The sequence below is a fragment of the Nematocida major genome (genome assembly GCF_021653875.1).
Source record: "Nematocida major strain JUm2507 chromosome Unknown 2399, whole genome shotgun sequence".
NCBI lineage: Eukaryota > Fungi > Microsporidia > Nematocida > Nematocida major.
Genome location: NW_025952938.1, coordinates 19,163 through 44,502, shown reverse-complemented (window position 1 = coordinate 44,502; position 25,340 = coordinate 19,163). Strand labels below are relative to the sequence as shown.

The following is a 25,340-nucleotide window of genomic DNA, read 5'->3' as shown; positions in this document are numbered from 1 at the left end:
CAAGAAGGAAAAAAGCGCGCAGGCTATAAGGCGTTGGGCGCGGAATTTCTTAAATCCATTTGTGCCTGCAAAGCCTTCTATGGGCCAAGCTCCAGAAAATGCGCCGGAAATGGAACAGCATAGGGCTTGCTTTGGCCTTTGAGAATCCAGGCCTGCGCGATTTGCAAACTATCTGTAGAGAAAAGCAGCCGCACCCAGAAAGCATGCTGCTAGCAAGCGGAAAACAGGATGTTTTCTGAGAGTCCAGCCGCTTGGGCTTCTTTTGGCAAGATCACCCCCGCTGTGCAGCAGCCAAAACCACCAAAGCGTGCGATATGTGAAAATGCAAAGCCAATGTGGCAGTAAAACAATATAGAAGAGCCAGCGCAGGCCTGGTGTTTTTCATCGCATCAAACAATGTATCATGTGATGTTTATATTGAATCATGATGGCCCAGTTCATGAAGAAGATATCAGGCAAACCTGTAATACATTCTGCAGTATTCTGCATCCTTGCATTTCTTGCGCATACTAGTGCGAGAATGCACGAATTCACCAAAGTAGATTCAGGAATAGTTAGATCCGGCCACCCCCATCCTCCATATGGCACCAATTCACATGTACCACAACCTCAATATGGCACCAGGACAGACGATGTGCCTCCATCAAACCAGCAAACCCCAAATGGCCCTCCGACAAAGCAGAAAAAAAGAATAATGTACTACAGTAACAAGATCAACGCAGGGTATCTCTACAGTGTGGGCGCACAGAAGTACATCGGAACAGACCCAAACGAGTATTGGCTTTCTGCAGTCGAGAGTACATCCGCGCCTTTGCTGATTTCTATAGTTCCCTCATATGGAAACAGAATTGGAAGCTACATGGAAATAATTGACATAAAGGACAAAGACCATCCGCAGCTGGGAAGAAAGGCGTCAAATGACTTCCACTACGGCGCGAAAAGGTTTGACGTTGGCGGTGGGCCCCATAAAAATAGATGCTACCTGTACGGAGCCACGTCGACTTACAATCGGTTTGTGATAACTCCTCCGTACTACAAGGAAGGCCCCGCCTTTAAAATCATAAGGAACTCGTCCTGTTTGGGAATAGACTCTGCAAACAATCTGATGGAAGTGGGCTGTGTGGACGACACCACAGATGGCTACGGAACCACAGAAAATGACATGCAGCTCTTCGAGTTCCATCCTGTAGGGTGCGGGGACAAGTGCGCCGAGGTGTAGCGGCCTGCATATTTCCAGCGCGCTCTAGCTTTTTGATAGCCCGTTCTGTAGTCTGGTGCGCTTGATTGGCCTGCGGCACAAAACACCTGTTACATATTCTCATACTGTGTTTTATGTTTTTGGCCAGCATTGGGCTGATTTGATACTTATAAATAAATAAGAAGAATCTATCTGTGTAAGTGATGGTTTCTTTGATAAAGATCACAGCATTGCTCTGTGCATGTATACACCACGCAGGCGCCTCTGCCGTGTACTTAGACTCGGACTTTGAAATCAACACGTCTGGATACTTGTACAACATAGGCGCAAAGAGGTACCTGGGGCTGGAGCCAACTAAGAAGCTGGAGATTGTGGGCATTGAAGAGCCCCGAAAGGCCCTGCGGTTTCGGGTATATCTGAACAAGTTTGCTGGCGACGCAGGGTTTGTTTTTATGCTGGACGAGGGGCTGGACGACGTGGTGGGCGCAGGAAAATCCCCAACCGCCAAGCAGATGCACGAGAAGCCTGCCATGAAAACGTGCACGAGCAGCGCATCAAAAAAGGTCATTCTGGAAAAGTACACAGGCTCCAACCACTTTGGGTTCTTTGTGACGCCGCCTGTGCTTCTGCACGAAAACGCGTTCAACCTCATGGTGGGGGAATACTGCATCGCATATGACAGCGAGACAACAAGCATAAAAGCCACTGGCTGCCAAGAGACTCCGCTAGACAAAAGAAACAAGCAAATGTTTGCGTGGGTTGACTCGAAAACGTACAACAGAGGAGTCGATCCAATTTCATACCGGCCAAACCCGTATGCGCACATCCAGAACAAGCCAAGGGAGGAGAAAAAGGAAAACGCGTGCAAGGCCAGCCAAAGCGAAGAAAAAGCGCACGACCATCTTGTCAATCCGTCGAATCTGGCCTTCCAGAAGCCGTACAGGCCCGAGAAAGCAGAAGCCCAGATCCCTGAATACTGCAAATAATTTGCCTTCTATTGCAAGAGGGCTTTGCCTCTTTCTAATATACAAATTCAATAAATACTCCTAACACTAGCCTAAAAAGCTTGTAAAAGCACACAGCGCGCAGGACAGAGCTATTTTAGAGCGCTATGTTTCCAAGAAGGGCGCTCTTTCGAGCGGGCAGCGCGCACTGGCTCAAGTCGAAACGGTGCAGCCGAAAAAAGCAGGCCCAGCCTCTTCTATGTGCAGGTGTGAACTAAACTCGGTTACATTGCAGCGGATATAAAGAAAAACAAATGTTTCTGGCATGTGTAAAAGAACTATTTCTATAGCTATGCTTTATATGGCAGCCCATGTCTTCTTGGTATCTTTCGCCAGCGCCGAAGGCAAGGACGGGGAGGGAATTGTGCTGCTAAAGGACAAGCTGAGGGACAGAAACTCTTTCATATCTAACCAGGCAGGGTACTTGTACAACGTTGGAAGGAAGCACTTTCTTGCCTCGGAGAGAGAAGTAATTGGAAACGGCACTGTGCCCGTAAGAGTAAGCTACGAAGTGAGGAATGCGTCGCCGTTTAAAATCAGAAGGGTTGTAGTGGATGGCGGGTATCCCATGAATGTACTGGAGTCTATGGACGACCTGTTAAACACCCCATCAAACGGCATTTACCATCGAGTGCTTGGCCTGAAGGATAGAGGGTCTGCACCTGCGACCTTAAACAAGTACAAGCCAGACAGCCGGCACACCATATCAGTTTATCCAGAAGTTGTGGCCAAAGACAGGGTTGTCTTTAGAATATTCATAGAAGACAAATGCATCGGCGTTTCTGAGCACGGAACTCTTTCAAACCAGACATGCAGATACATAGGAAGCCACGCCGACTACAAAAACCAGCTATGGATATGGGTTCCTGCAGCCAGGTTCCAGAGAGAAACCAAAGGCAAAAAAGTCAATGTAGATTACGAAGCTATCGACAAGGAGGAAACCCAAAACGGCAGGTGCAAGCCCTGTCCTCCGCCCTCCCAGGCCGCCTGCAAGAGTCAGGGCTATATATCGCCCTACGACTGCCCCAATAAAGGAAAATACTACAAGGAAAGAAGATGTATCATGCCCCCGCGGATCCTGGAGAAGCAGAACGGCATGCGCTACAATTATTACAGCCCCTATAGACATGGCATAGCGCCATCAGGATACTACGGGGCAATGGACAAAATCAAGAGGTACGATTAAAATAAGTTTGCCTAGCGACACCAGACATGCGTGCATGGATTTTTTCTTATATGCATGCAAAAACGCGCACTCTATAGAGCTGCAGCGCTCTACATGACACAGTAGCTGCCGGGGCTTTGGGGCTCTCCTTTGTGGAGGGCGCGTCGTGTACATGCTAGTTTTGCTAGAAGTCGCCGGTATGTCTCTGTGGCCTATGCTGGAGGCGCTTTTTCTCGCAATGCTGTTGTTGCACAGTAGGAAAGGGTTATATGGCTGGGAAAAATTGTAATTTTTATTATAGCCATACGACAAAATAAATATGTTGTAGTAAAACAATCCATTACATTTTATATACTGGTAGACAGCAAGTATAACTTCATAGGAATGAAATGAAGCGAGCATGTCGTAGAGATGCAGTCGAAAAGCATAGATGCGGGGCATGTTTGATATGCCAGATGCAAGCAGAGGCGAGAGAAGCTATTTTAAGAGCTCCCAGTCTATTAATAAACCGTTGCAGAGTTGGTTTTAAACCCGGAGCATAGAACAAAGAGTTTGCGGCGTATATAAATGTTTAAGAAGATGCGCCCGGACAGGCACAGCTCTGGGCTTTGCGCGGCGTCACAAAGGATAAATTTGGTTGGAATCTGCAACTTTGCGGCAGGCAGGCCGATTACGTCTGTATCTTCGGGCCGTGTTTTATGCGCTGCTGCTTGAGCTTCTGTGCGCGGAACGGGCAAGCTCGCCAATGCTCTTCCCATGCGAAGGCGTGCTTACAGCGCTCTTTCATGGCTGCAGAAAGGCACATTTTCTAGAGAGTGTGTACTTTTCCATAGACCGGCGCACTGACCCGGCTCTGGCATAGTGATGCTACCCCGGGCGCATGTTTATTGCTTTAAGTGTAGGCTCGCCCTCAGCCTGCTCTTTAAACATAAAACTCCGGGGTGTTGCGCTTTAGACGCAGTTAAATGATGCGCAATTGCCTCGCCGTGGCGTTAGGAAATCTTAGGGCTAGCCCTAAACATAGCCAAGCTGATTTCTGTGGGCCCTTTCAGAATTCTGCACAACAAGATGCAAGCACACAAATAGTTTATTGCTGCGTGTGCTGAGAGGCTCTGGAAAAAGAAAAAAGCTGCAGCAGGACAGGGCAGGGCTTGGTATTTTATGCACAGTAGAAATGAAACCTAAGTGATTTTAAAACAAGTTATCAAAATGAAACAGGTTACACACATCACAGTATAATTGTAGCTCAGACGTGATGATTATGATTGCAAGAATATTCATTCGGGTGTTTGGGCTGCTAGTTAGCAGTGCATGCTGGGCTATGGGCATGGATGCAAGCGCATTTTCGATGGGTTCTCCAGGCTTCCTATACAATGTGGGGGCGCAGTCCTTTTTGGCCTGGGAAAATCAGGCAGATAGCAAAACCTTGTGGATAAAGGGCGTTTCTTCAGGAAAGCTCGCTAGCCGGTTCAAAATCCACATGGGGAAATACCACAGCGCCACGTACAGCCTTATTATGTCGGCCGACCCAAGCCTTCTCACAAAAGCAAAGAAAAAATACACAAACAAAACTTCGAGCCTGCCGTTCTATGGGTTTCCAACCATGAGCAGAATGGGGAATGCCTCGTCTGAGAAGCACTTTGGGATCTCTGCTGCCACAACCAACCCCAACAGCTGGTTCTCCTTTTCGCCTCCCATCACAAAAATGAACTTTTTCAAGATATATCTCAACAACCAGTGCCTTTCTGTTGAGCGCGAAGGATACCTCAAGCTAGAAGAGTGTGTTTCTTTGCCCATGGAGAAGCAAATGAAACAGCTTTTCAAGTGGTTCCCGGAAAGCGAGCACATTGTGGTGAGCACCCGCTACACGCAGAAGATCTCAGTGCAAAACGAAAGCCGGGCGCCAAGAAGAAAGAACCAGGTGCAGGTCCGCAAGCAGGCCCCGAAAAAGCCCACAATAACGACAAGCGTGCACATTAAAACAACGATTCCTGCAGCAAGCGGCCAAGGCCGGCCAGAAATCAATGGGAAGCCGCGCGGGTACTACGATGACCCGGCAGTGATTGTAACCAACAGGGTGAAAACCATGGTCGAGGGCGAAGACGGCGACTCTGACTCGTACTACCAGCCAAACAAGGCGAAATTTGTCATGCCGCCAGGATTCACATAGGAGCACACAGACCTAAAGCGCAATAAAAGTTGGTTAAATGAATTTTTTTCGAGGGATAGAGGGGGGCACACGCCCACGTTGCAATATTTCAAGCGCTTTCAAGCGTGCTGTGCTCGGCCTGCAGGGGCTTGGGAGACCGCATCTGCGCAGGCATGCAACCTATAGGCGTGTCTTTATATGATACATGGTTGCAAGATAGACATAAATTATTTGATTTTTTACAAATCATGAGTCTGCTAGAGAAACTTGTGCTTTTCTGCTCTGGCTTGCTGTTTTTGCTGCAGGTCCTGGCGCTGGGGGAAAACTATGAGAAGTCTAAGTACAGCGAAAACAGTGTGGGCCGTCTTTTCAGCATAGGAATGAAGAAGTATGTTACTTTGTACAACACAGGAGGCAAAGAGTATGCAGACGTTGACGAAAAGAAGGAGATGGCTACTCGGCTGTACATCCGAATCATTCGAGATGGATCGATGACGCACGGAGTTATTCTGTCGGCAGAGGAAAAAGACCAGGAAAAGTGCGCAAACAAGACAGAAGATTACGGGTCTGGGTACTCGGCGCAGTACTTGGAATGCCCTGGGTTTTCGGTCGAGGGCAAGGAAGGCAACCTCATTGCGCTGGCTCCGTACCAGAACGAGGCCATGTTTAAGTTTATGTTTTCCCCCGCGACCCTGTCTCGACTTCACGGATTCCGGATATATAATGAAGGCAAGTGCATTGCTGCCAACTCAAACGGACAGCTTTTCGCCGACGAGTGCGAGTACATCGACACGATCAAGAAGGCCAACCAAATTTTTTCCTGGGTGGACGACACGCTTTTCAGCAAAGACTACAACCCAATGGGGGTGCTTGACCAAACCACGAACCCTGCAGACCCGTACTACGACGAGTACAACAAAAACATAAATACCGCTTGGATAGACCCAAATCCGACATAAGCCAAGCCAGCGCGCTATAAATAAACAATACACACCTTTCCAGCATACTTCTGCCGCACACAACCGCTTTGCTCTGTGCTTGCGCGCATGCGTTTGTCCCGCTGCGCTCTCGAGTGCAGAAGCCTTTTCCATTCGCCTTGCCTGGCGCAAAGCAGCGTTTTCCTTAGGCCCCATCCAGGTGATACGTAGTTTGTATGTGGTGTTTTATTCCTGAAACATTGATTTAAACTATATAATCATAATGGATTCGCAGAGCACAGCATGAAAATCGTAGGACTTCTTATTCTTTTGGCGCCTCTGTGTGCACAGGCCATGAACACTGCGCAGAAAGGCGTTCTGCACGTAGTCTCGAGAAGCGAAATAACGCCAAGAGCGGATGAAATCATGTTTGACAACAACACGCCCGGGTACTTGTACAACATAGGAACAGACGGATACATCTTCAACATTGAAACGATCGGCATGGGGGAAACAACCTCCGCACTTGCCATCACGTACAAGCCCGAGGACGCCATGCAGGTCAAGATCATCCGGAAGGCGTTCAAAGACCTGACATACCATGTTATCACGCCCGTAGAGGGCACGTGTGCAGGCAACGACCCCTCCAGCGCTGAGGGCGAGTGCGTGGCCAAGTACACTACGCAGCTGGGGAACAGAACCGGCTTTATTCTGGACACGGAAAAGCCCATGTTTGCCAACTACTTCATGTTTTCGCCTCCTTTAACAACGAAAACACACGCCTTCCAGATATTCAACCAAGGCCAGTGCCTCACCTCGGACCCTGCTGGGATTTTGGACCTGTCCGACTGCATAGATTCCCCCTCAAAAATGAGAGACCGGCAGCTCTTTATGTGGGTCAACAAAAAGTGGTTTGACAATGGAATGCGGATTCGAGAAGAGGCTGCCAAAGCCCAGAGCTCGGCATAAAAGAAATAAACACAGCGCGCTTGCTTGCTTTCTGCTTTGCTTTTCTGCGCGCTTCTGGTGCAAGGAGGTTAAATATAAATGTATGTGCAAGCACACAGCAACAAAGTGCATTTATGTTGCTCACGTATTGAACAGCGTCTTATAAAAGTCCTGCCTTCGAATGAGCATGGGGGAAAAATGGAAAAAAATAAATACGGCAAGTCTTTGGGCGTTCTTAAATCTGAAACAAAACAAGGTATCAGAATCAGCATTAGTGCATAAATAGCCATGAATCCGAAGCATATATGCGAAAAACACAAGCATGCATTCTTATATCAATATGTATCTTCTTGTACCAAGCATATGCAAAAAGGTCGGGCTCGAGAAAAAGAGATAGGGACCTCGAAGACCTAATCAAGAACGGCGAGGAAAAAGTAGGAATCCTGGTCGGCTCGTTTGTCGGGGACTTTTTCCTAGCGGTGAAGGGCGGAAAGCTTGTTGGCGTGAAGGACTTTAAGAAGGCAAACCTTTTTGACATAGACCTCCCAACGAAGGAGAGCCCAGACAAGGAGGTAAAGCTTGAGGTGTGGGTGAAGGGAAAGAAGTTTGTAATCACGTACAACTCCGTGGGGGAAGACATAAACATCGAAATCCCGATGGAGGCAGACGCGGACGCAAAGTCCAACCTCACGATTATTAGAAATGTAATAGCGGAGAACGCCCGCAAGGCAGCCTTTGAGGTTATGTCGTCGCAGAGAAAGAGGTGCTTCTCCATCGACCCAAACACAACCGAGGTCACCTTGCAGGAGTGTGCCAACGGGTCCAACGACATGCAGACGTTTAGGTTCCTCTCGTTCAAAGAGGCAATCAAAAACGAGGCAAACAAGCGCGGGGGAAGCGCCTTCAGCATGGGCGAGTACACATCGAACACCCGCGTTCCTGCCAATAGCATATTTGTCGCAGACAAGTCTGGGGTTCTCTACAACCAGTAGACAGCCAACTCATAATAAAGCAGTGCTACTGTGGAAAAGGCTGCTCAAACATACCAGAGGGATTCCTTTACTCCGGCCGCTCTGGATGGCCCTGTCTGCGCGTGCTGTCTGTCTTGCTTGTTTTTGCACTTGCAGAAAGTTTTATGAAAGTAAATAAATGCATACATTTCTACTTAAATGCGTACCACTTATTTATTTATTTATGCAAAAAAAGCGTGCACCCAAAGGCCTAAAAAGCTTCTCTGCGGCCAGAGGCGCAGCATTCGCGCTGTTTTCGGTTCGGGCAAACAGGCACATTAAAACAGAGCATTTATTTTGTGTTCGCTGGCAGCTGGCAGCCGTTCAGCAGCCCAAGTCCACGGCTGACTGCGCCATGCCTATGGCAGAAACGCACACAGATCCTCTCGGGCAGACTCCAGCGACGCCGGCTCCACGAGGGACTCCTTTACGCTGAAGAACCGCTCGCCCATCTGCAGGGTTTCGCCTCGGAATGTGCAGACAAACAGCTGCCTGCCGTCAAAGACCCGGCTCTCGACAATGTTCAGCAGGACCTGTGTGTCCAGATTTGCGTCAAACTCGTCCATCAGGTAGAAGGGGGCCTCGTATATTCTCTGGACCGCAAGTATCATGCACAGCGCAACAACTGCCTTCTGCCCCCCGCTCAGCTCGTCGGCCTGCACCATCTCCTCTCCGGAGAAGGCCGTGCTTATGTCCAGGGCCTCGGCCCCGCGCACTGAAACGCAGGCGCTTCCGCCCGTCAGCTTTCTGAAGAAGTACTCGAAGTTGGACTTGACTTGGAATATTGTTATGTTTATAACCTGCTCTTTCTTCTGCTCGAGGTGCGCCTGCATTTCCAGGATCTTCTCTTTGGCGTGCCCCAGCTCCTTCAGCTTGTCCAGCGTCTTGTTGTAGTCGCTGAGCATTTGCTCCGAGGCCTCCGAGCTTGACACCGCCTCTGCAAGCTCCTTCTTCAGCACGGACAGGGCGCGCACCAGCTCCTCCTTTGGCGCGCTCTGCAGGGATACTTCCTGCCCGCACACAGACACGGTCTCTCTGCTCTCCACGTCAAGCGACAGAATTCTCTTTTGGATGCGCCGAAACTTTCCCTCCAGCCGGCCCTTTTCTGCCATCTGCTGCGCCCACTCTGGAGAGCCGACAAACTTGAGAAGCCGGTCCTCAACGGCCTTTGCCTGCGCCTCAAGCCTTGCCCTTTCCGCTGCCGCTTCGGCGCGGGCTTCGGCGCGGAGACACTCCTCTATTTCCAGGCGTATTTTGTGCGTGGATGTTTTCTCAAGGTCTGTTCTCTTCTGCAGAAGCTCGACCTCAACGTCAAAGTCTTCGTTTTCCAAAAGAAAAATTGCGTCTTCAATGTACCCAGGCGCACAGAGAGCTGCGTCTGCCGAGGCTTTTTCGTACTCAAACATAACTTTTTTCTTTTCCTCCTGGATTGCGGCAGCCTCTTCCAGAGCCTCTCTGTACTTTGCCTTTGTGCCCAAGTACGCCTTAAACATGTACGAAGACTTGTCGCTCCCCCCGGTTATGGCGCCAGAGCTTCCAAAGTACTCCCCGGCCGCGGCAACCACCGTGGCGCGGTGCACCCTCGATGCCGTCTTTGCAGTCTCAAAATCCGACACAAAGTATATCCTGCCAAACAGCTTTTCCACCAGCGCCGCGTACTTCTCCGACGAGGAAATGTACTGCGAAAACGCCATAAGAGGAATGGCCGGCCCGGCGCGCGGAGCAGCGTCTTTTCCGGGGAGGGCGATCACGGGCTGCTCTATGTTGTGCTCTCGCACCAGGCGCACTGCGTCCTCAAGAGTTTCTGTTACAATTGTTGCAAGCAAGTTTGGAATTGCGGTGGAAACAGCGGACAGGATCTCCTTCGGCATGGTTATGAGGTCGTACACGTACCCAACAACGCCCTTTTCAGCCAGAATCTCGGCCCCCAGAGAGAACGCCTTCTGTGTCAGGAGGAAGGCTCTTTCCGCACTCTTCATCTCCTCCTCCAGCGCCTTCATCTTCTTTGCATGCTCGCTCTCTCTCTTGCAGACGCTCCGCTTGCTCTCCAGCAGGGCTTCTTTTTCGTGGATGCTTTGCTCCCTCCCCGCGTGCGTTCTAAGCGCCTTTAGTTCGCGCAGCTTCTTCTCTGCAGCGTCCTTGCCCCGCATGCGCAGGATGTTGATCTCAGGCCGAATTGCCTTGCTGCTCTCCTCCAGCCTCTCCAGGCGGGATATTTCCACGTCCAGGCAGGCCCGCTCCCGCTCCTTCGCAGCAAGGAGCTTGTCCAGGTCTTCTCTCCTGGGCGCGCCCTCGCCTCTGCACGCTGCCTCCCCCTGCGCCGGGAGCGCGTGTATTGCAGACAGAATCTCCTCGAGCTGCATCCGCAGAGCCGCTTCTGTCGCGTCCTGCGTGTCCTCCACGTGGCTTGCCTCCTCTGTGAAAAGCCCCTCCAGCTTGGCACGCACTTTGGCCAGCTCTCTTTTGTACAGCTCTCTGACTATTGTTTCTTTGGCGGCCTCTGCCTCCTTCCTCTGCAAGGCCCGCAGCTTGTCGCGCTCTATTGCCTCGACTCTTTTCTCAATTGTGCCCACAAGCTCCTCTATCCGCTGCTCTATCGACCCGGACTCTGAAAGCACGCGCGAAATCTCCTCCTTGTCTTTCTCATACACAGCAGACCCGGCAAGGTCTCGGATCAGGCGCATGCGCGCAGGGCCGTTCATCTGCGCCAGCTCTCCAATCTTCCCCTGCTCGACCACGAAGTAGGGCATGACTTTTGAAATTCCAGCAGTTTCGTAGAGGGACACCATCTCGTCCCTGGGAACCGGGCGCCCGTCCACGCAGTACTCGTCCGACTTTTGCGTGATGGATCTCCGGACAACGACAGTCTCGCCTGCAGGGAAGGCCTTGTTTGCGTTTTCAAACTCTATCTCCACATGCGCCTTCAGCTCCTTGCTGTTTTCATTCACAAAAATCCGTCTCTCCACAGGCCCTATTCTCTGGTGCGCGTCAATCACAAACTTAATGGCGCTCAGAATACTGGACTTTCCTGCCCCGTTTTTCCCTATAAGCACGTTTGTGTGCTCGGACACGTTCTCGAGAACAGTTTCCTCCGAGAAGCTTTTGAAATTGAAAAGAGCTATTCTTCTTATTCTCATGGCGCTGTAAAATTTTTATGAGAAGAATAGCATATTTCTATGCCGCAGACTCTGGAAGCTTCCACTATGGCGCAGGGCACCCCATGAAGCCCCACAGAGTCGCAGTAACGCACTCTATAGTGTTTGCATACGGGCTGCAGAAGTACATGGACGTGTTTGCCATACGGCCTGCAACCAAAGTCGAAATGCAGGAGTACCACACAGAAGAGTACATAAACATGCTTTCTCAGGACTATCTGGAGATGCCGTGCGACAGAGTGACAGAAGACTGCCCGTCATTTGAGGGCATGGGGGAAATGTGTGCTTTGTACTCGGGCGGGTCTCTGCAGGCTGCGCGTGCCATAAATGAAAAGCAGTACGACATTTGCATAAACTGGGCTGGCGGCCTGCACCATGCAAAGAAGGCCGAGCCGAGCGGGTTCTGCTACGCAAACGACATAGTTCTGGCGATACAGGAGCTCCTCAAGAAGCACCGGAGAGTGATGTACATAGACATAGACATACACCACGGAGACGGCGTGGAGGAGGCGTTCTACCACACTGACAGAGTGATGACAGTGTCTTTCCACAAGTACGGGGACCGGTACTTCCCAGGGACAGGCAACATATGCTGCACAGGGCGCGGGAAAGGGAAGGGCGCGAGCGTGAACGTGCCCCTGGACTTTGGCATTGACGACGAGTCGTACCACTATGTGTTTAAGCACGTGGTGAAGATGTGCGTGGACTCTTTTGTGCCCGAGGCGATTGTCATGCAGTGCGGGTCTGACTCGCTGGCTGCGGACAGGATAGGGTGCTTCGGGCTAAGCATCAAGGGGCACGGCGAGTGTGTCCGGTTTGTTAGAGACCTGAAAATTCCCTTGCTGGTGCTTGGCGGGGGCGGGTACAAGCCCAAGCATGTTTCCAGATGCTGGGCATACGAGACGTCGATACTGTGCAACGTGGACGTGCCAAATGCAATCCCGAAGAACCCGCACTCTGACTACTTGGGAGAAAACGCAGTTCTGCACATAGACCTGCAGTGCGAGTACACGAACAAAAATGTGCGGGACAACCTGGACAGAATTATATCAATAGTGCACGAGATACTAACAGAGCGATAGAAAGGCACCAATTGTATATTAGCGCGCGCGAGAAAGCCAGGGCGCACAAGAACATCAGAACGAAAATAAATAAAGCGTTAGAGCAAATAAGTGTGCCCAGGCGGGCTCAGGAAAGCAGGTGTGCGTGTGGCAAAGCCGGGTTTATTCACGGTGCAGTGCTGAAAACAGGCTGCTGCACACTGTCTATGTATTCGGGCTATTCATCCGGGGTTATAAAGACCCTTCTGGCAAGTTCCATGTATACCTTTTCGCCGTGCTTGATCGGGGGGAAGAAGTAGCACTTCATAAGGCCCTTTTCGCCAAGCGGCTTTTTGATGTGCCCCTCCTTTTTCAGGCTCGAGTACAGCTTGATGTCCTTGAAGTATTTAACCTCTTCTCGTGTGCGGAACATTTTTCCAATCACGCAGGACCTCTTCTGTATTTTTACAGGAACCCCTCTAAACACGACTGTTTTAATAATAATAGGGTCTTTTCTAATTGCATGGAGCGCGCTTCCCACCGTCCGCCCGTCCAGGGAAATGGCGATTTTATCGTCTGTGAGCACCAGAGGGCCTATAAAGCAGATGGTTCCTGTGGTTCCCTCTGTTTTGCACTTCACAACTTCGGTTCCGTTTCCAAATACAAGTGTTCCGGGCATCGAGTGGAAAAAGCCAAAGTCAAAAAACAGGTTTCTGTTGTACATGCTGATCGTTTCCTTTGCGGAGAACCCTAGCGTGCATATGGTTGGAGAGCCTTCGTAGTCGAAGAGCCCGTGCACGGAAAGCTGCCCAGAAAGCATGCATGCACCAAACGCCTCCATGCTAGCGGGGTCTACTTCAAACGTCAGCTCAAACGGCGTGCGCACAGGAACAGGGCTCTTCTTTGCCAGTATCTTTCGCCTTGCGCGCTCGGACCCGATAAAGCTCAGCTGGGTGTAGTACTCTGGCAGATTCTGCGTCCTAAACACCTTTATGGTCTCGTTCTCGCGGTCAGACGCCTTTTTGTGCAGGCCGAGGTTGATGGTTTTGAACCCCTTGAAGCCTTTGTACTTCTGGATCAGCTCTTTTTTCTTGTTTTCCGAGCCCAGCGCCCCGTACCCGACAAGGTCGTCCGAGTTGACTTCGCATGAGCTTTCCTCATACTCGACCTCCTCGAGGTCCGCATAGTCCTCACTTTCGTCCTCGCTGTCTTTTTCTTCCTCGGTTTCCTCCAGGTTCACGCACCCAAGCGAGTCGTCCGAGTACTCAGGCTGGTCGTTGATGTTGTTCTCGGATATCCGCAAGTGCGAAATAATGTCCGCCATGGCGTCGCCTTCCTCCTTCTTTTTCTGGTATATGTCCTCCTTAGTGAGGGGCGCCAGCCCGGATATGTCCAGCGGCTTTCCGTCCACCAAGATCTCCCGGATCTGCGCAATAATGCTTCCGTTGATCAGTATGCGCCCAGAAACAAAGCCCTTGTCCACAGCGCCTGTGATTTTAAACAGCCGCTCGCCAAGCTGCTCGAGCGTGTCCGGCAGGAAGTGGGGGCGCGTGTGCCGCTTTCTGTTCAGAACTGTCTTGCTTTCCAGCACCCGGCCTATTTCGTTTAGCGTGTAGACTTTTGTTTTTCCAAACGTCTTCTTTATGCTTTTCTTTATGTCTGCAGAAGCCGCTCTAAGACACGACAGAAAAATCAGATTGTCCTGCTTTGTCTGCCCTATAAGATTGCTGACGTCGTTGTTGATTTCTTTATCAACAAGCACGATGTTTATGTCGGCGCCCTGCATCCGCGCCTTCATTGCGTGGGGGGCGTCCGGGGCGTTTGCAAGGAGCATAAACGTCCCCTTTTTTGTGGAGACTCGGCTCCCGATGTATGTCTTTTGGCTGTTTATTCTCTCCTCGTCCACCTCGCGCTTTCCTATTGACGTTAAAATAGAGGGAAGGACGTCCTCAGCGCCAACACACGTGCCCATGGACGTGACCACAATGGTTGAAACCAGTCCTGCTGCGGCTCTTTCTTTCTGTGTCTGCCCCTTTAATCCGGGGGATGCTTTTCGTATGGCCATTCTGAAAATTTTTCCAACTTGCCATTATAAAATACTTCTGCCAAACAGGCTGTGCGTCTCGCCTTGCTCTTAGAGCGCAAAGTCCAAAAAGTGATTTTTCGTTTGTTTAGAAAGCCAAACAAACAGCACACATTCTGTATATTCTGTGTTTTCTATTTATTTACTCATGAACAGAAGCAGCTCTGAGAAGAATCAAGTGGTTTTGCTTCCCAAAAAGACGCTGTGGCAGCAGTTCACAAACATATGCACGTCTTTCATTCCTGCGTTTATTCTTCGGGTTTTTGGAATGAAGTCAAAGGAGGTGCAAAGCGCCTGGAGAGAAAAGGTGGCGCTGTGCTGCATAATCACATTCGCATGTGCGTTTTTGTACTTTATCACGTATGGGCTCACAATGTGGATGTGCAAGCCGGCGCTTGTGTACACGCAGGAGAAAATGGACGAAATAAGCAGCTACCCGTGGGTGATTGCGCACGGAAGGATACTCAGCCTCGACGAAAGCGACAAGCTGGCTGGGCACTCTGGGAGCATCGTTTCCCATCTGTTCAAGGCAAACGCCCCGTCATGCATGGGGGCTTTCCCGGAGTTTTCATTCGGGAAAATAGGCTCGCTCGACAGGGGAAACTACACAGAGGTTGGGCCTGCCCATTACACATGGGCCTCTGTTCTGAAAAACAAGCTCGTGGTCATAGGCTCAGGGGTGTATAGCACGGACGGAATTCCGCTCCCCCCCAAGCTGGAAGCTCTAAGCCAGTCGGTGGACGGGACGCGCGCAAGCGAGTCTCTTTCTCCAAAGGAGCTCCAGTGCTTCAAGGAGCTCTGCTATGCAGGGGATCTGGCGCTGCAGTCGACAGGGTGCCAGATTACGTATGCGTTCCTGTATCTGTCGTGTGCTGCAATACTTGGGCTGGTGCTGATCCGGTTCTTCCTTGCAGTGGCGTACTCCGTGATCATGAAGATATACACGTGGCAGCTTGTGAGAAAAACAACGGATGTGCTTCCGGTTATTTTGATGACGACGTGCTACTCGGAGGGAAGAGAAGGGCTCAAGTCTACGCTAGACAGCCTGTGCATCCAGGAGTACGACAAAAAGCTTATTATTGTGGTGGCTGATGGGTTTATAACGGGCGCAGGCAACGACGCGTCGACGCCAGAAATACTGAAGTCTTTGATTCGGCCCAAGGAAAACAACCCGACAAGCGAAATGGACACCTCTGGAAAACAGTACATTTCAATCGCGGCTGGCGCAGCCAAGATAAACCATGCAGAAATACACGCTGGCACGTACACCGTGCAGACAAAAACCGGGCAGGTGAAGACCGACATAATTCTGGTGCTGAAAACAGAGAATCGCGGGAAGCGGGACAGCCAGATGGTGATGATGAGCTTTTTCCACCACGTGCTGTACCGGACGCGCATGACCCAGCTGGACCTGGACCTATACAAGAAGATCCGGACTCTGACAGGAATGTCGCCGGACGCATTTGGGGCAATTCTTATGGTTGACGCCGACACAACGGTGAGACAGGGCGCAGTGCGCATAATGGCAAGAACCATGCAGAGCGACGAGTCTATCATGGGAATATGCGGGGAGACGCTCATCTCAAACAAGTTTGGGTCGTGGGTGACCGCAATCCAGGTCTTTGAGTACTACGTCAGCCACCATCTGGCCAAGGGCTTTGAAAGCGTGTTTGGAAACGTAACGTGTCTTCCTGGGTGCTTCTGCATGTACCGGATAAAAGTGGAGAGAAACAACGGGTGCACGCCCATTCTGGTGTCTCCGGCAGTCCTGCATGCGTATGGGAGCGACGAAACCAAAACGCTGCACGAGAAAAACCTGCTGCTCCTGGGAGAAGACCGGTACCTGACCACGCTTCTGCTCAAAAACTACCCAAAGAAGAAGCTGGTGTTTGTCCCCAGCGCCCTCTGCGACACCATTGTCCCAGACAAATTCTCGGTTCTCCTGAGCCAGAGGAGGCGGTGGATAAACTCGACAATACACAACCTGTTTGAGCTTCTGCGGGTGGACCTGTGCGGAACGTTCTTCTGCTCGATGCAGTATGTGGTGATCCTGGAGCTGTTTGGAACCCTGGTGCTGCCCGCGGCTGTGCTCTTTACAGTGGTGCTGATCGTGTCCTCAATCGTCTGGGTTCCTGTGTGGATCCCTTTGTTCCTCCTGTTTGCAATCCTCGGGCTTCCCTCTATGCTGATTTTCTTCACGAACTTCAACCTCTTCTACTTTTTCTGGCTGGGCATATACCTTTGCTCCATCCCAATATGGAACTTTGTGCTGCCCATGTACGCGTTCTGGCACTTTGACGACTTTTCGTGGGGAGAAACCCGGCAGATCACTGGAGGCGCCCCGAAGGGCGGGCACGGCGCAGAAGACCCGGCAGACGCCATAGACTCAAGCGTAAAAGCCGTGCTGATCGACTTTGACGAGGTCGAATAGCCTGGGCTGCTGCAGGGCAGCTCTTTGTATATTTTACACAAAACGTAATGGACACGAATAAACACAAGTTATTCTTAGCGCATGGCCTTTCCAGAAAAACACAGAATTATTTGCGCCTTCTGGGCCGTGCTTGGCCAGATCCAAAGATTTTTCCAGGCGAGAAAAGCACAGCCCGCGCGCTGCGCTTATGCCAAGGCACACACGGCGGGAGGCCGTCTGCAGGCTCTGTGCAAGCGCGTGTGCTTTGCTTTTTTGGTGGTTGGGCTTATATATTTTTTTTTATTCATGCCCCAGTTATAATAGTATGGACCAACTAACAGCAGCACTGAAGACAATAAACAACGCCACAATAAGCGGAAGATCCGAGGTACTTGTTAGATCGCCAAACAAGATTGTGAAGAGTTTTTTAGAGTTTATGCAGAGCAAGGGATACATTGGTACCATTGAGTATGTAGACAACCACAGAAAAGGGAAGGCCATTATTGCGCTCAACGGAAGGCTGAACAAGTGTGGGGCAATTTGCCCACGGTTTGACGTCCCATTCCGCGACTTAGAGAGATGGAGAAAGCTACTCCCTGCAAGACAGTTTGGGCACGTCGTTATGACTACCTCAAAGGGGATACTGGACCACAAAGAATGTGTTGAACAGCACACAGGAGGAAAGATACTTGGGTTCTTCTACTAAATAAACCAGAATCACGGATACATTTTATCCGAGGACTGGTTTTCCATCCTCTGGACTTTTCTGCTTGCTCTTTCCGCGGGCGCTTGGGCCGGCGCGCTTTCTGTTTCGGTGCTGCTGTTTGAATATAAATGTGCGTTTGTGGGGAGATGTGTGCTTGCTGAGTTTATTTGCTTAATATGTTTTCTTTGTTCTGGTGCTCCTCGGGCGTGCTTGAGGACTCGTCTTTGTCTGTGCTGTTGTCGACGTGCTCGCTTTCGGGCGGAGTGCACAAAATGGTGGTTCTTTTGAGCGCCTCGAGAATCGTGCTTATCACAGCTGCCTGGCTGTCCGCAGGCCCTTCCGCGGTGCTTGCGCTTTTCTCGCCTGGAGCGCTGGCTGGAGCCTGCTTCTCAACCTCCGAGAGAAAGGCTGCTTTGCCCATTCCTGTGGCTGCAGACACGTACAGAAGGTGGAATGTGCTGTAGAACTCCTCCATCCACAAGGCAATCGAGTGCATTATGGGCGTGGTGTTTGAGTTTTCAGGGAGCGCGTGCGAGAAAGCCTCAAAGCCGCTAGCCCACTCCCTCACCTTTTCGCTTCCGCATATGTCGGACTTGTTCACCGTCAAGAGAACCTGCTCCTGGAAGCGGTAGCGGATGGAGGTGGCAAAAAGCATGTTGCTGATGAAGCACTGCGGGTTCTGGGCGCGCTCTCCGTCCATGGCATACACCATTTTCACCCGGATGCCGGGGGTTCTGGAGAGGCACTGCACGAGTATTTGCCCGGACACCGAGGTGGTGAACATTTCTATCTGGCCGGGCGTGTCGATGACTGTGTATCTTGGCTTGAGCTCCACAAGCTGCGAGATGAAAACGTCTATCTGCGTGATAAACAGATTTATAGAGGCAACTATCGCGCCGTTTGGGCCCAGCTTTTTCTGCTGCATCAGCTCCTGTATGTTTATGGTCTCCCGGATGTCGTAGTGCAGAGGCATTTTGACAGAAAGCGCCGCCGGGTCCAGATTCACCCCGCAAACCAAGTCGTTTAGCCCGGTGCGGCTGTCTATTTGCATGTTCTTTTCAGAGAGCCAGGAATACAGTCTGTGGCAGAAGCTGCTTTTTCCGCTTCCTGCCATTCCCAGCACAATTAATACTGTGTTCTCCATAGCTAAAAATTTTATTCTGGATATGTATCCACTTGAGTTTATTAGAGGGCTGCTGGGAGCAAAAATATGCGTTATGCTGAGAGACGGAACAGAGTACAAGGGCGTGCTTCGGATGTTTGACGAGCACATAAACCTGATCATGTCAAATGTGGCAGACGCCGTGGACAAAAGAGTTCTTTTTCTGAGAAGCGAAAACGTGCTGACAATATCTGAGGGGTAGGCCGTGTCTGCGCACGCAGGGCAGAATAGAGGCGGCGCCGCGGCGCGTGTAATAAAAAGATAAAGTGTCTTGAGTGCTGTTTATTTCCTATGCGTGTCCCATTCTTGCATAGCAGTATCGGCCTTATGCTCAGACGGCGCCTGGGCGTTATAATATGTGATAGTGTGTAACATTCGGCTCCAGCAAGAAACATTCGCAGGTAAACGGCAGTCTTTGTGTGGCGCAAACAAGCTTAGGCGCTGCCTAGCACCCCAGCATCTGCATCAATATTGATCAAACAGGTGGTTTGTAACCGGCGGATCGTTTGATGTGTTCAAAATGTGCGCGCGAATCGAGCAGTTTGACTCGTCCTTCACGTAGTCGTTCAAGTTTGGCGGCGGAACAATGGGCGGCTCATAGCTTCGCCCTCGCACAAGGTCCCAGTTGATTTCCCGGAAGAACGGGTGCTTGCATATCATCTTCACCCCTCGCCTATACCCAAGCCGTTTTCTCTTATCCACCTGCAGCAGCTGCCTTATAAGGTCTTTGGAAACGGGGTCCACATAGGTTGGGAACACAATTTCGCCATGCATGATCAGCCGGCACAGCTCGACCTGGCTCTCGTGGTAGAAGGGAGGCGACCCCACCACCATTTCGTAGAGAATCACGCCAAGGGACCAAAAGTCGACCTCGAAGCCGTGCCCTGTGTTCATCACGATTTCCGGAGCCAAATACTCAGGGGTCCCGCACAGCGTCCATGTGGTGCTTTGGTACATCCTCTTAGAAAACCCAAAGTCGGCCAGCTTCACGTGCCCGTGCTCGTCCAGAAGAACGTTCTCCGGCTTTAGGTCCCTGTAGACTATTCCCGCCCCGTGCAGCGAGTCCAGCGCCATGAGTATTTCTGAAATGTAGAAGCGCGCATGCTTTACGCTGAATTTTACAATTTCCTTCATGTAAGAAAAAAGCTCGCCACCAGGAACATACTCCATGACCATGAACAGATGCCTCTCGTCTTGGAACGTGCTGTACAGCCGCACGAAGAAGGGCGAGTACAGAGTAAGCATCACAGTCTTCTCATTGTAGACGTGCATCAGCTGGTTGCTGTGCATAACTTGGGCTTTGCTCATTACTTTTAGCGCATACAGCTTTTTCATCTTGACATTTGTTAGCCCCTCAAAGGAGACTAGGAAAACCCTCCCAAACGAGCCTTCCCCAAGAACTCTCACCATTTTCAAATCTCTTAGCAAAAACATCTTCCGAAGAATCCTAAAAATTTCTTTTCTAAAGTACAAAGTTTCTTTAATCATATTTATAGTATGGCCGTGACTTTCTTGGCGGGTGCCAAATGAAAAAAGCCCGAGACCGGTGGGCTGGCATGCGCTCTCTGGCATGGGGCTGGAGCACTGCGCTGCTTCTTTCTGTGCGAAAGGCGCTCCAAGCAGAGCCTTTTTCTACGGAGCTTCCCACGCTGTGCTGCACACGGCCCTGTCCTTGCCATGCAGAGGGCCTGCGCCAAGCGGGCCTTCTCCCGCCATTTTCCCTAGAAAAGCTATCTCTGCACTGCTTCCCAAAGCAGGCAGCAAAGGCTCTTCTTCTCAGGCCAGTTTTGGCAGAGTCTGCTCTGTGCACAGGCAAGGCCTCTGCAGCGCGCCCGGCCCAGAGCATTTTTCCTTCACCGTGGATTTTCAAAAGAAAAAGTACATAGCACGGGTGCAGTGCAGAGGCCGTTTTCAAGCGCACACGCATCTAGCAGAGCGCTAGAGCACATTCCCTGGGATATTCGGGCTTTATGGAGGCGCAAAAAGAGCTCTGGTTGCAGCAGGAGGCGCGGACAGCCACCGCCTATTGCTCAGCTTTCCGACGGGAGCTGCTGCCCGGCTGCAGACGGTCTCGGTGCTTGGGAGGCAAGAGGTAGATCAAGAAGTTTGCAGCAATAAAATTTTAATGCGTGCTCTCAGCGACAATGGCGATAGCATGGCCGAGACAAATGAAACCACAAAAAAAATGCTAATTGAAAAGAAGCGAAGCACCGTCATGAGCTGCGTTTTGCATATTCAGAAGCAGCCGTGGGAAGACGGGGCGTTCCACAAGGCAGTTTCAGAGTGGCTCCAGCTGGCAGACTCTATCGACAAGAACTGTGCCAGCAGTGCGTCGATTGAGGCGCTTGCCTTCTGGGACTACACCACGGGTGTGCTGGAGTCTCTTTCGCACTACACGCCGGAAGAGCTGGCTGCCTCCAAGGAGAACATAGACGCAATAGTTTCGGCGATGAACGCGCTGCCAAAAAGCGATGCTGGGGTCTTTTTTTTGACCCGAATCCTTCTTCTCAACTCGCAGGACGGGTCTATATTCAAAAACCGGCTGTCTTGCCTTGTCCTGCAGCTGGAAGAGATGTACAACAGCCTTTCCATTATATAGCCCAAGCGGGCCGCTGTGGGCTCGGGCCCAGGGAGGCAAGCCTTAGAGACGCTGTTGTTACTTAGCCATTAAATAAATTGCATCTGAAAAAATTTATTTATCATGATGGATCTCGAACACATGGCCAACATCTGGTCAGATGATCTTAAAGGCCCCATGGAGCCCCACAGAGCCGCTGCTGCGGAAACTTTGCGCCAGATCCTGGAGATGGAAAATATTTCCAAAAGGGACCAGGCGCAGCTGGTAGTTGGAAGTGTTGCAAGCTGCATTTTGCTGGCCAACCATGTGCACGTCGAAGGTGTTGTGGACCGGGTTGAAAGGCACGACCTAAAGAGCATGGCGTGCAATGTCAAGTACATTCAGTTTGAGAAAAAGGGCATTGAAGCGCTTGCCGACCTGCTTGCGCAGCCTGGGCCGCTGTGCGCGCACGCTGTTTTTGACCAGGCTGTGCAGTGCCTGGACAGCGAGCTCAAGACTAGGTGCCGGCTGTTCATGGACGTGGCCAATTTCAGGGGCTGGATAGCCAACCCCAAGTTCGACTATGTCCGGGTTCTTGAGTACTACCTGGGGTGCGGAGAGTACGTGCACAGCATAAAGCCCAAGCTGCAGTATTTTTCCTGGCTTTTGCTCAAAAAAGCGGAAAGCGCCCCAACAGAGGCTCTGAACCACCTGCAGGCGTACTCGAGGGAGGACACGGTGCAGTTTGTGGAAAACTCAAACCTTCACCGGGATTTTCTTCTGTGTGCCAGCGTGATTAACGATCCAGCGGTTTCTACAGATCGCCCGGAGTTTCTAGGCGTGTTTGCGTATGTTCTTAGCTTCCTGGAGCACTGGAAGAGCATAAAAAACAGAAAGCTTGCCGGCGAGAGGAAAAGCTATGCCGAGGTGCTGGACCTGTTTGAAAAGGCATTCAACTGGGCCACAGACCCGCAGGAGATTGCTGCCCTTAGAAAGCGCATAGACGAAAAAGTGTCGGAAGAGACAAGCACACTGTATGAAAAAAGAAGAAGCGCGGAGCAAAGCGACAGCGCAGACAAACAGCCTGGGCAGGACCCGCTGGACCTGCTTGTGAAAAAAGGCGGAGCCGAAAACAAGCGCGCATGCGAGCTCACAATTTCGGACTTCAAAGGGATTGCATTCCTTCTAAGCACTGTCTCGTTTCTGGTGTTTTCGCTGTGCTCTATGGCTTCCAACCATTTCTGCGGCGGAGGAGACGAGTACTTCCTGAAGAGCAGCGTGCCCCACATGGTTTTGTCTGCGCTCATGAGCATGAAAGGCGTCTCCCAGATGTACAGCGGGCACGTTTCGTTCAACAAAAAAAGAAGCAGCGTGTCTATCCTGTACCTAGAAGACTTTTTATATCTGGTGGTGGGCTTTTCGCTGGTTTCGCTGCTCTTGCACTTTACTTGCACGCCAGGCCTGCAAAAGTACTACATCTATGTGATTCAGCTGATTCTGCTTGTTCTCAGCCTTGTAACAAATATGGCTGACCTTGTGAAGCAGGCCTACAATCTTTTTATGAAGAAAATAGACCCTCTAAAAGGCACCGAGCTGTTTATTCTGTCCTTGCTTGAAGTGGCCTATTTGGCATTTGTGTATTTCTGCCAACTGCCTTCCCCCCAGATATGCGACAACCCGCTCCTCAACCGGATATCCGGGTTCTAAAAAGGCGCGCCCTGCCTAAGCCCAAGCCATGCCTGGGCCTGCATGCACAAAGAGCTTTATAGAAATTTTTGCTTAGCAGCGCACAAGCGTGGCATACTCGCAAAATGCACTGCTTGAACAACTCTGGGTTGGCAAGTTATATAAAAATAAATTGTCCATGAGAAACTCCACACTATGTAAATCTGGCCAAGGCTTTTTTCTCTGTGCCCCTGCACTGGCCAATGGCAACATGCTTTGCTGGCAAGGCCAGGATTACGCCTTGAAGCAGCTCTGCGAGCCAGCGCGCAACAACAAAAGCAGGCAGCGATTTTCTAAGCCTTCCTTCAATGGAAAATAGTTTAGTGCGCGCAGAGAAAAGCTCTGGGCCGGCCTTCCGCGCGAAGGCAGCGCGCGCAGGTCGCTAGAGCCTTCTTCTTTTCTGGCCGGCGGGAAGCCGTCTGGCAGCTGGCGCCACCGCCCGGCGCACAAACACGCATGAATCGAACTATATCTGCATTTTTCTTTATTTGCATGCCGGGCCAGAGCAAGGCGCAGGCAGCTCTGCAGGAACAGCCCAAGCGCGGGCGCGCCGCTATTCAGACTCGGTGAGAAATGTGCCAGAAAGCCACTTGCTGAGAGACTTTCTTTCAGCAGGGGACTTCGGCGTTTTTTGCTCCGCGTCTGTGGCTGGGCCTTTTTCTTGGGCTGTGCAAGAGCCAGTCTTCTCGTGCAGGTCCTTCTTTTTTGGCATAAGCTTCACGACCTGGTCCACAAGCTCGGGAACCATGTCTTTTCCGATGAAGAAGGAGCTTTTTGTTCTGGGGCGCACAGAGGCCTGGGCGTGCAGCTGCTTTGCATTGGCTGGCCGGCTCTGGGGCGAGCTGCCCTTTTCCTGCTGCGCCTCCTCCGGCCGCTTCCCCAAAATGCCGTCTATGGCTGCAGACTCTTCGGCGGCCTGCTTTTCCTGCTTTTTCAAAATGCGTGCGTGTCTTTTTGCATACCTGCCTGTGCACGCGTCTGTTTTTTTCTTGCTGCTCTGCTCTGCTGCATGGGGCTGCGTGTCTTTGCTGGAGGAGAAGGGGGGCTTGGGCAGGGCGTCTTCTGAAAACATCCTCTCTAGAGCAGGGCGGATGTGCGGGTTTTTTTCCTTCAAGTACTCCGTCACCTTTTTGCGGGCGCCCTGTATGTCTTCTTTGGTGCTCGCAGAGACCGCACACTCCTGCTGCATCTCCAGGTCAGAAATGGAAGAAGACGTGTTTTCAGGCGACAGGCTTCTGTGCAAAGCCTCTTGGACGTCTGTTTTGTGGAGGAGCGCTCTCCGGGCCTTCTCGAGCTTCAAAGACGTGTAGGAGACGGAGACGGAGACCTTTCCGTCGATTGAGCGCACTTCTATGCACTGCACGGCCGAGCGCGCTTTTCTGGAAAAGGCGTACTGCGCGGAGTTAATGTGCCAGAGCGTGGTTGTGTTTCCAACCATGTCCCGGGAGCGGGTTTTCAGAAAGGCCGAAGAGGACTCTAGAAGGGCCTGGTAGTGGCTCTGCCTGTGCGCAGAAACGCCCAGCTTTCTCTTAAAGTGCGAGTATATTTGAGAAAACCGCACGCCAGCGGGGCCCTCTCTTTGGGGCGTGTTGTTTTTGAGCAGGCCCTCTACGCTGTACACCCTTTGCGCCTGGCCTGCATTGTGCGTAGTTGTAAACACTCTGCTCCGCTGCTCTCTGCTGCTCTCGGCTTTGAGCCCTCGGCGAATGGCACGCGCAATCTCGTCTATTTCGTAAAAGGGCTCTTGCGGGGGAACGGCCAGCGTAAGGAAGTACTGAACGCCTGCCAGCGAAAGCATAAGATTGTCGGACGAGGAGACAGCTATGTTGTTGATGAGCCAGAGCTTCTCTTTTCTGGAGTACTCAGCCAACATGTCTGTGGTGGATGTGTCAGAGACCAGAGAAATGCGAATGAACGGAGAGTAGAGATGCTCAGTCCAAAAAGAGCAGGAGAAGCGACCAAACGAAGGTATGGAAATAGTGTGCATTTGTGAAGGAAAGGAAGAAAGAACACACAATATTATAAGTATCCGCTAAGTTCCATCAAAATGATTCAACATTATATTTGAGAATGCGCCCGTGAGGGGGGCCTTTCCAAGGTGGCAAAGCCTG

At 51.2% G+C, this 25,340-nt stretch overlaps 18 protein-coding genes across 18 annotated transcripts; 13 read left to right on the top strand and 5 right to left on the bottom strand.

Annotated features, from left to right (window-relative positions):
• Positions 1 to 424: 424 nt before the first annotated feature.
• NEMAJ01_1975 (uncharacterized protein) lies at positions 425 to 1,219 on the top strand (the record flags this gene model as incomplete). The annotated part of the gene is made up of 1 exon (XM_047915813.1): positions 425 to 1,219. One exon carries the CDS (start codon positions 425 to 427, stop codon positions 1,217 to 1,219), a length of 795 nt encoding a protein of 264 aa, XP_047771770.1.
• Positions 1,220 to 1,401: 182 nt separating this feature from the next.
• Positions 1,402 to 2,184, top strand: NEMAJ01_1974 (uncharacterized protein; the record flags this gene model as incomplete). Its single annotated transcript, XM_047915812.1, has 1 exon — positions 1,402 to 2,184. One exon carries the CDS (start codon positions 1,402 to 1,404, stop codon positions 2,182 to 2,184), a length of 783 nt encoding a protein of 260 aa, XP_047771769.1.
• Positions 2,185 to 2,494: 310 nt separating this feature from the next.
• NEMAJ01_1973 (uncharacterized protein) lies at positions 2,495 to 3,388 on the top strand (the record flags this gene model as incomplete). Its single annotated transcript, XM_047915811.1, has 1 exon — positions 2,495 to 3,388. One exon carries the CDS (start codon positions 2,495 to 2,497, stop codon positions 3,386 to 3,388), a length of 894 nt encoding a protein of 297 aa, XP_047771768.1.
• A 1,234-nt stretch (positions 3,389 to 4,622) lies between these two features.
• Positions 4,623 to 5,537, top strand: NEMAJ01_1972 (uncharacterized protein; the record flags this gene model as incomplete). Its single annotated transcript, XM_047915810.1, has 1 exon — positions 4,623 to 5,537. The coding sequence occupies one exon, from the start codon at positions 4,623 to 4,625 to the stop codon at positions 5,535 to 5,537; it is 915 nt and encodes a 304-aa protein (XP_047771767.1).
• A 227-nt stretch (positions 5,538 to 5,764) lies between these two features.
• NEMAJ01_1971 (uncharacterized protein) lies at positions 5,765 to 6,475 on the top strand (the record flags this gene model as incomplete). Its single annotated transcript, XM_047915809.1, has 1 exon — positions 5,765 to 6,475. The coding sequence occupies one exon, from the start codon at positions 5,765 to 5,767 to the stop codon at positions 6,473 to 6,475; it is 711 nt and encodes a 236-aa protein (XP_047771766.1).
• A 261-nt stretch (positions 6,476 to 6,736) lies between these two features.
• On the top strand, positions 6,737 to 7,402 carry NEMAJ01_1970 (uncharacterized protein; the record flags this gene model as incomplete). Its single annotated transcript, XM_047915808.1, has 1 exon — positions 6,737 to 7,402. One exon carries the CDS (start codon positions 6,737 to 6,739, stop codon positions 7,400 to 7,402), a length of 666 nt encoding a protein of 221 aa, XP_047771765.1.
• A 284-nt stretch (positions 7,403 to 7,686) lies between these two features.
• On the top strand, positions 7,687 to 8,373 carry NEMAJ01_1969 (uncharacterized protein; the record flags this gene model as incomplete). Its single annotated transcript, XM_047915807.1, has 1 exon — positions 7,687 to 8,373. The coding sequence occupies one exon, from the start codon at positions 7,687 to 7,689 to the stop codon at positions 8,371 to 8,373; it is 687 nt and encodes a 228-aa protein (XP_047771764.1).
• A 377-nt stretch (positions 8,374 to 8,750) lies between these two features.
• On the bottom strand, positions 8,751 to 11,528 carry NEMAJ01_1968 (structural maintenance of chromosome 3 (chondroitin sulfate proteoglycan 6); the record flags this gene model as incomplete). The annotated part of the gene is made up of 1 exon (XM_047915806.1): positions 8,751 to 11,528. The coding sequence occupies one exon, from the start codon at positions 11,526 to 11,528 to the stop codon at positions 8,751 to 8,753; it is 2,778 nt and encodes a 925-aa protein (XP_047771763.1).
• Positions 11,529 to 11,545: 17 nt separating this feature from the next.
• NEMAJ01_1967 (histone deacetylase 1/2) lies at positions 11,546 to 12,628 on the top strand (the record flags this gene model as incomplete). Its single annotated transcript, XM_047915805.1, has 1 exon — positions 11,546 to 12,628. One exon carries the CDS (start codon positions 11,546 to 11,548, stop codon positions 12,626 to 12,628), a length of 1,083 nt encoding a protein of 360 aa, XP_047771762.1.
• A 196-nt stretch (positions 12,629 to 12,824) lies between these two features.
• On the bottom strand, positions 12,825 to 14,651 carry NEMAJ01_1966 (pre-rRNA-processing protein TSR1; the record flags this gene model as incomplete). The annotated part of the gene is made up of 1 exon (XM_047915804.1): positions 12,825 to 14,651. One exon carries the CDS (start codon positions 14,649 to 14,651, stop codon positions 12,825 to 12,827), a length of 1,827 nt encoding a protein of 608 aa, XP_047771761.1.
• Positions 14,652 to 14,817: 166 nt separating this feature from the next.
• Positions 14,818 to 17,100, top strand: NEMAJ01_1965 (chitin synthase; the record flags this gene model as incomplete). Its single annotated transcript, XM_047915803.1, has 1 exon — positions 14,818 to 17,100. The coding sequence occupies one exon, from the start codon at positions 14,818 to 14,820 to the stop codon at positions 17,098 to 17,100; it is 2,283 nt and encodes a 760-aa protein (XP_047771760.1).
• Positions 17,101 to 17,404: 304 nt separating this feature from the next.
• Positions 17,405 to 17,785, top strand: NEMAJ01_1964 (small subunit ribosomal protein S15Ae; the record flags this gene model as incomplete). The annotated part of the gene is made up of 1 exon (XM_047915802.1): positions 17,405 to 17,785. The coding sequence occupies one exon, from the start codon at positions 17,405 to 17,407 to the stop codon at positions 17,783 to 17,785; it is 381 nt and encodes a 126-aa protein (XP_047771759.1).
• A 163-nt stretch (positions 17,786 to 17,948) lies between these two features.
• On the bottom strand, positions 17,949 to 18,929 carry NEMAJ01_1963 (GPN-loop GTPase; the record flags this gene model as incomplete). Its single annotated transcript, XM_047915801.1, has 1 exon — positions 17,949 to 18,929. One exon carries the CDS (start codon positions 18,927 to 18,929, stop codon positions 17,949 to 17,951), a length of 981 nt encoding a protein of 326 aa, XP_047771758.1.
• Positions 18,930 to 18,951: 22 nt separating this feature from the next.
• Positions 18,952 to 19,149, top strand: NEMAJ01_1950 (uncharacterized protein; the record flags this gene model as incomplete). Its single annotated transcript, XM_047915788.1, has 1 exon — positions 18,952 to 19,149. The coding sequence occupies one exon, from the start codon at positions 18,952 to 18,954 to the stop codon at positions 19,147 to 19,149; it is 198 nt and encodes a 65-aa protein (XP_047771745.1).
• Positions 19,150 to 19,412: 263 nt separating this feature from the next.
• Positions 19,413 to 20,381, bottom strand: NEMAJ01_1962 (protein kinase X; the record flags this gene model as incomplete). Its single annotated transcript, XM_047915800.1, has 1 exon — positions 19,413 to 20,381. The coding sequence occupies one exon, from the start codon at positions 20,379 to 20,381 to the stop codon at positions 19,413 to 19,415; it is 969 nt and encodes a 322-aa protein (XP_047771757.1).
• A 691-nt stretch (positions 20,382 to 21,072) lies between these two features.
• NEMAJ01_1961 (uncharacterized protein) lies at positions 21,073 to 21,546 on the top strand (the record flags this gene model as incomplete). The annotated part of the gene is made up of 1 exon (XM_047915799.1): positions 21,073 to 21,546. The coding sequence occupies one exon, from the start codon at positions 21,073 to 21,075 to the stop codon at positions 21,544 to 21,546; it is 474 nt and encodes a 157-aa protein (XP_047771756.1).
• A 102-nt stretch (positions 21,547 to 21,648) lies between these two features.
• On the top strand, positions 21,649 to 23,211 carry NEMAJ01_1960 (uncharacterized protein; the record flags this gene model as incomplete). The annotated part of the gene is made up of 1 exon (XM_047915798.1): positions 21,649 to 23,211. The coding sequence occupies one exon, from the start codon at positions 21,649 to 21,651 to the stop codon at positions 23,209 to 23,211; it is 1,563 nt and encodes a 520-aa protein (XP_047771755.1).
• A 571-nt stretch (positions 23,212 to 23,782) lies between these two features.
• On the bottom strand, positions 23,783 to 25,216 carry NEMAJ01_1959 (uncharacterized protein; the record flags this gene model as incomplete). The annotated part of the gene is made up of 1 exon (XM_047915797.1): positions 23,783 to 25,216. One exon carries the CDS (start codon positions 25,214 to 25,216, stop codon positions 23,783 to 23,785), a length of 1,434 nt encoding a protein of 477 aa, XP_047771754.1.
• Between the last annotated feature and the right edge of the window lie 124 nt (positions 25,217 to 25,340).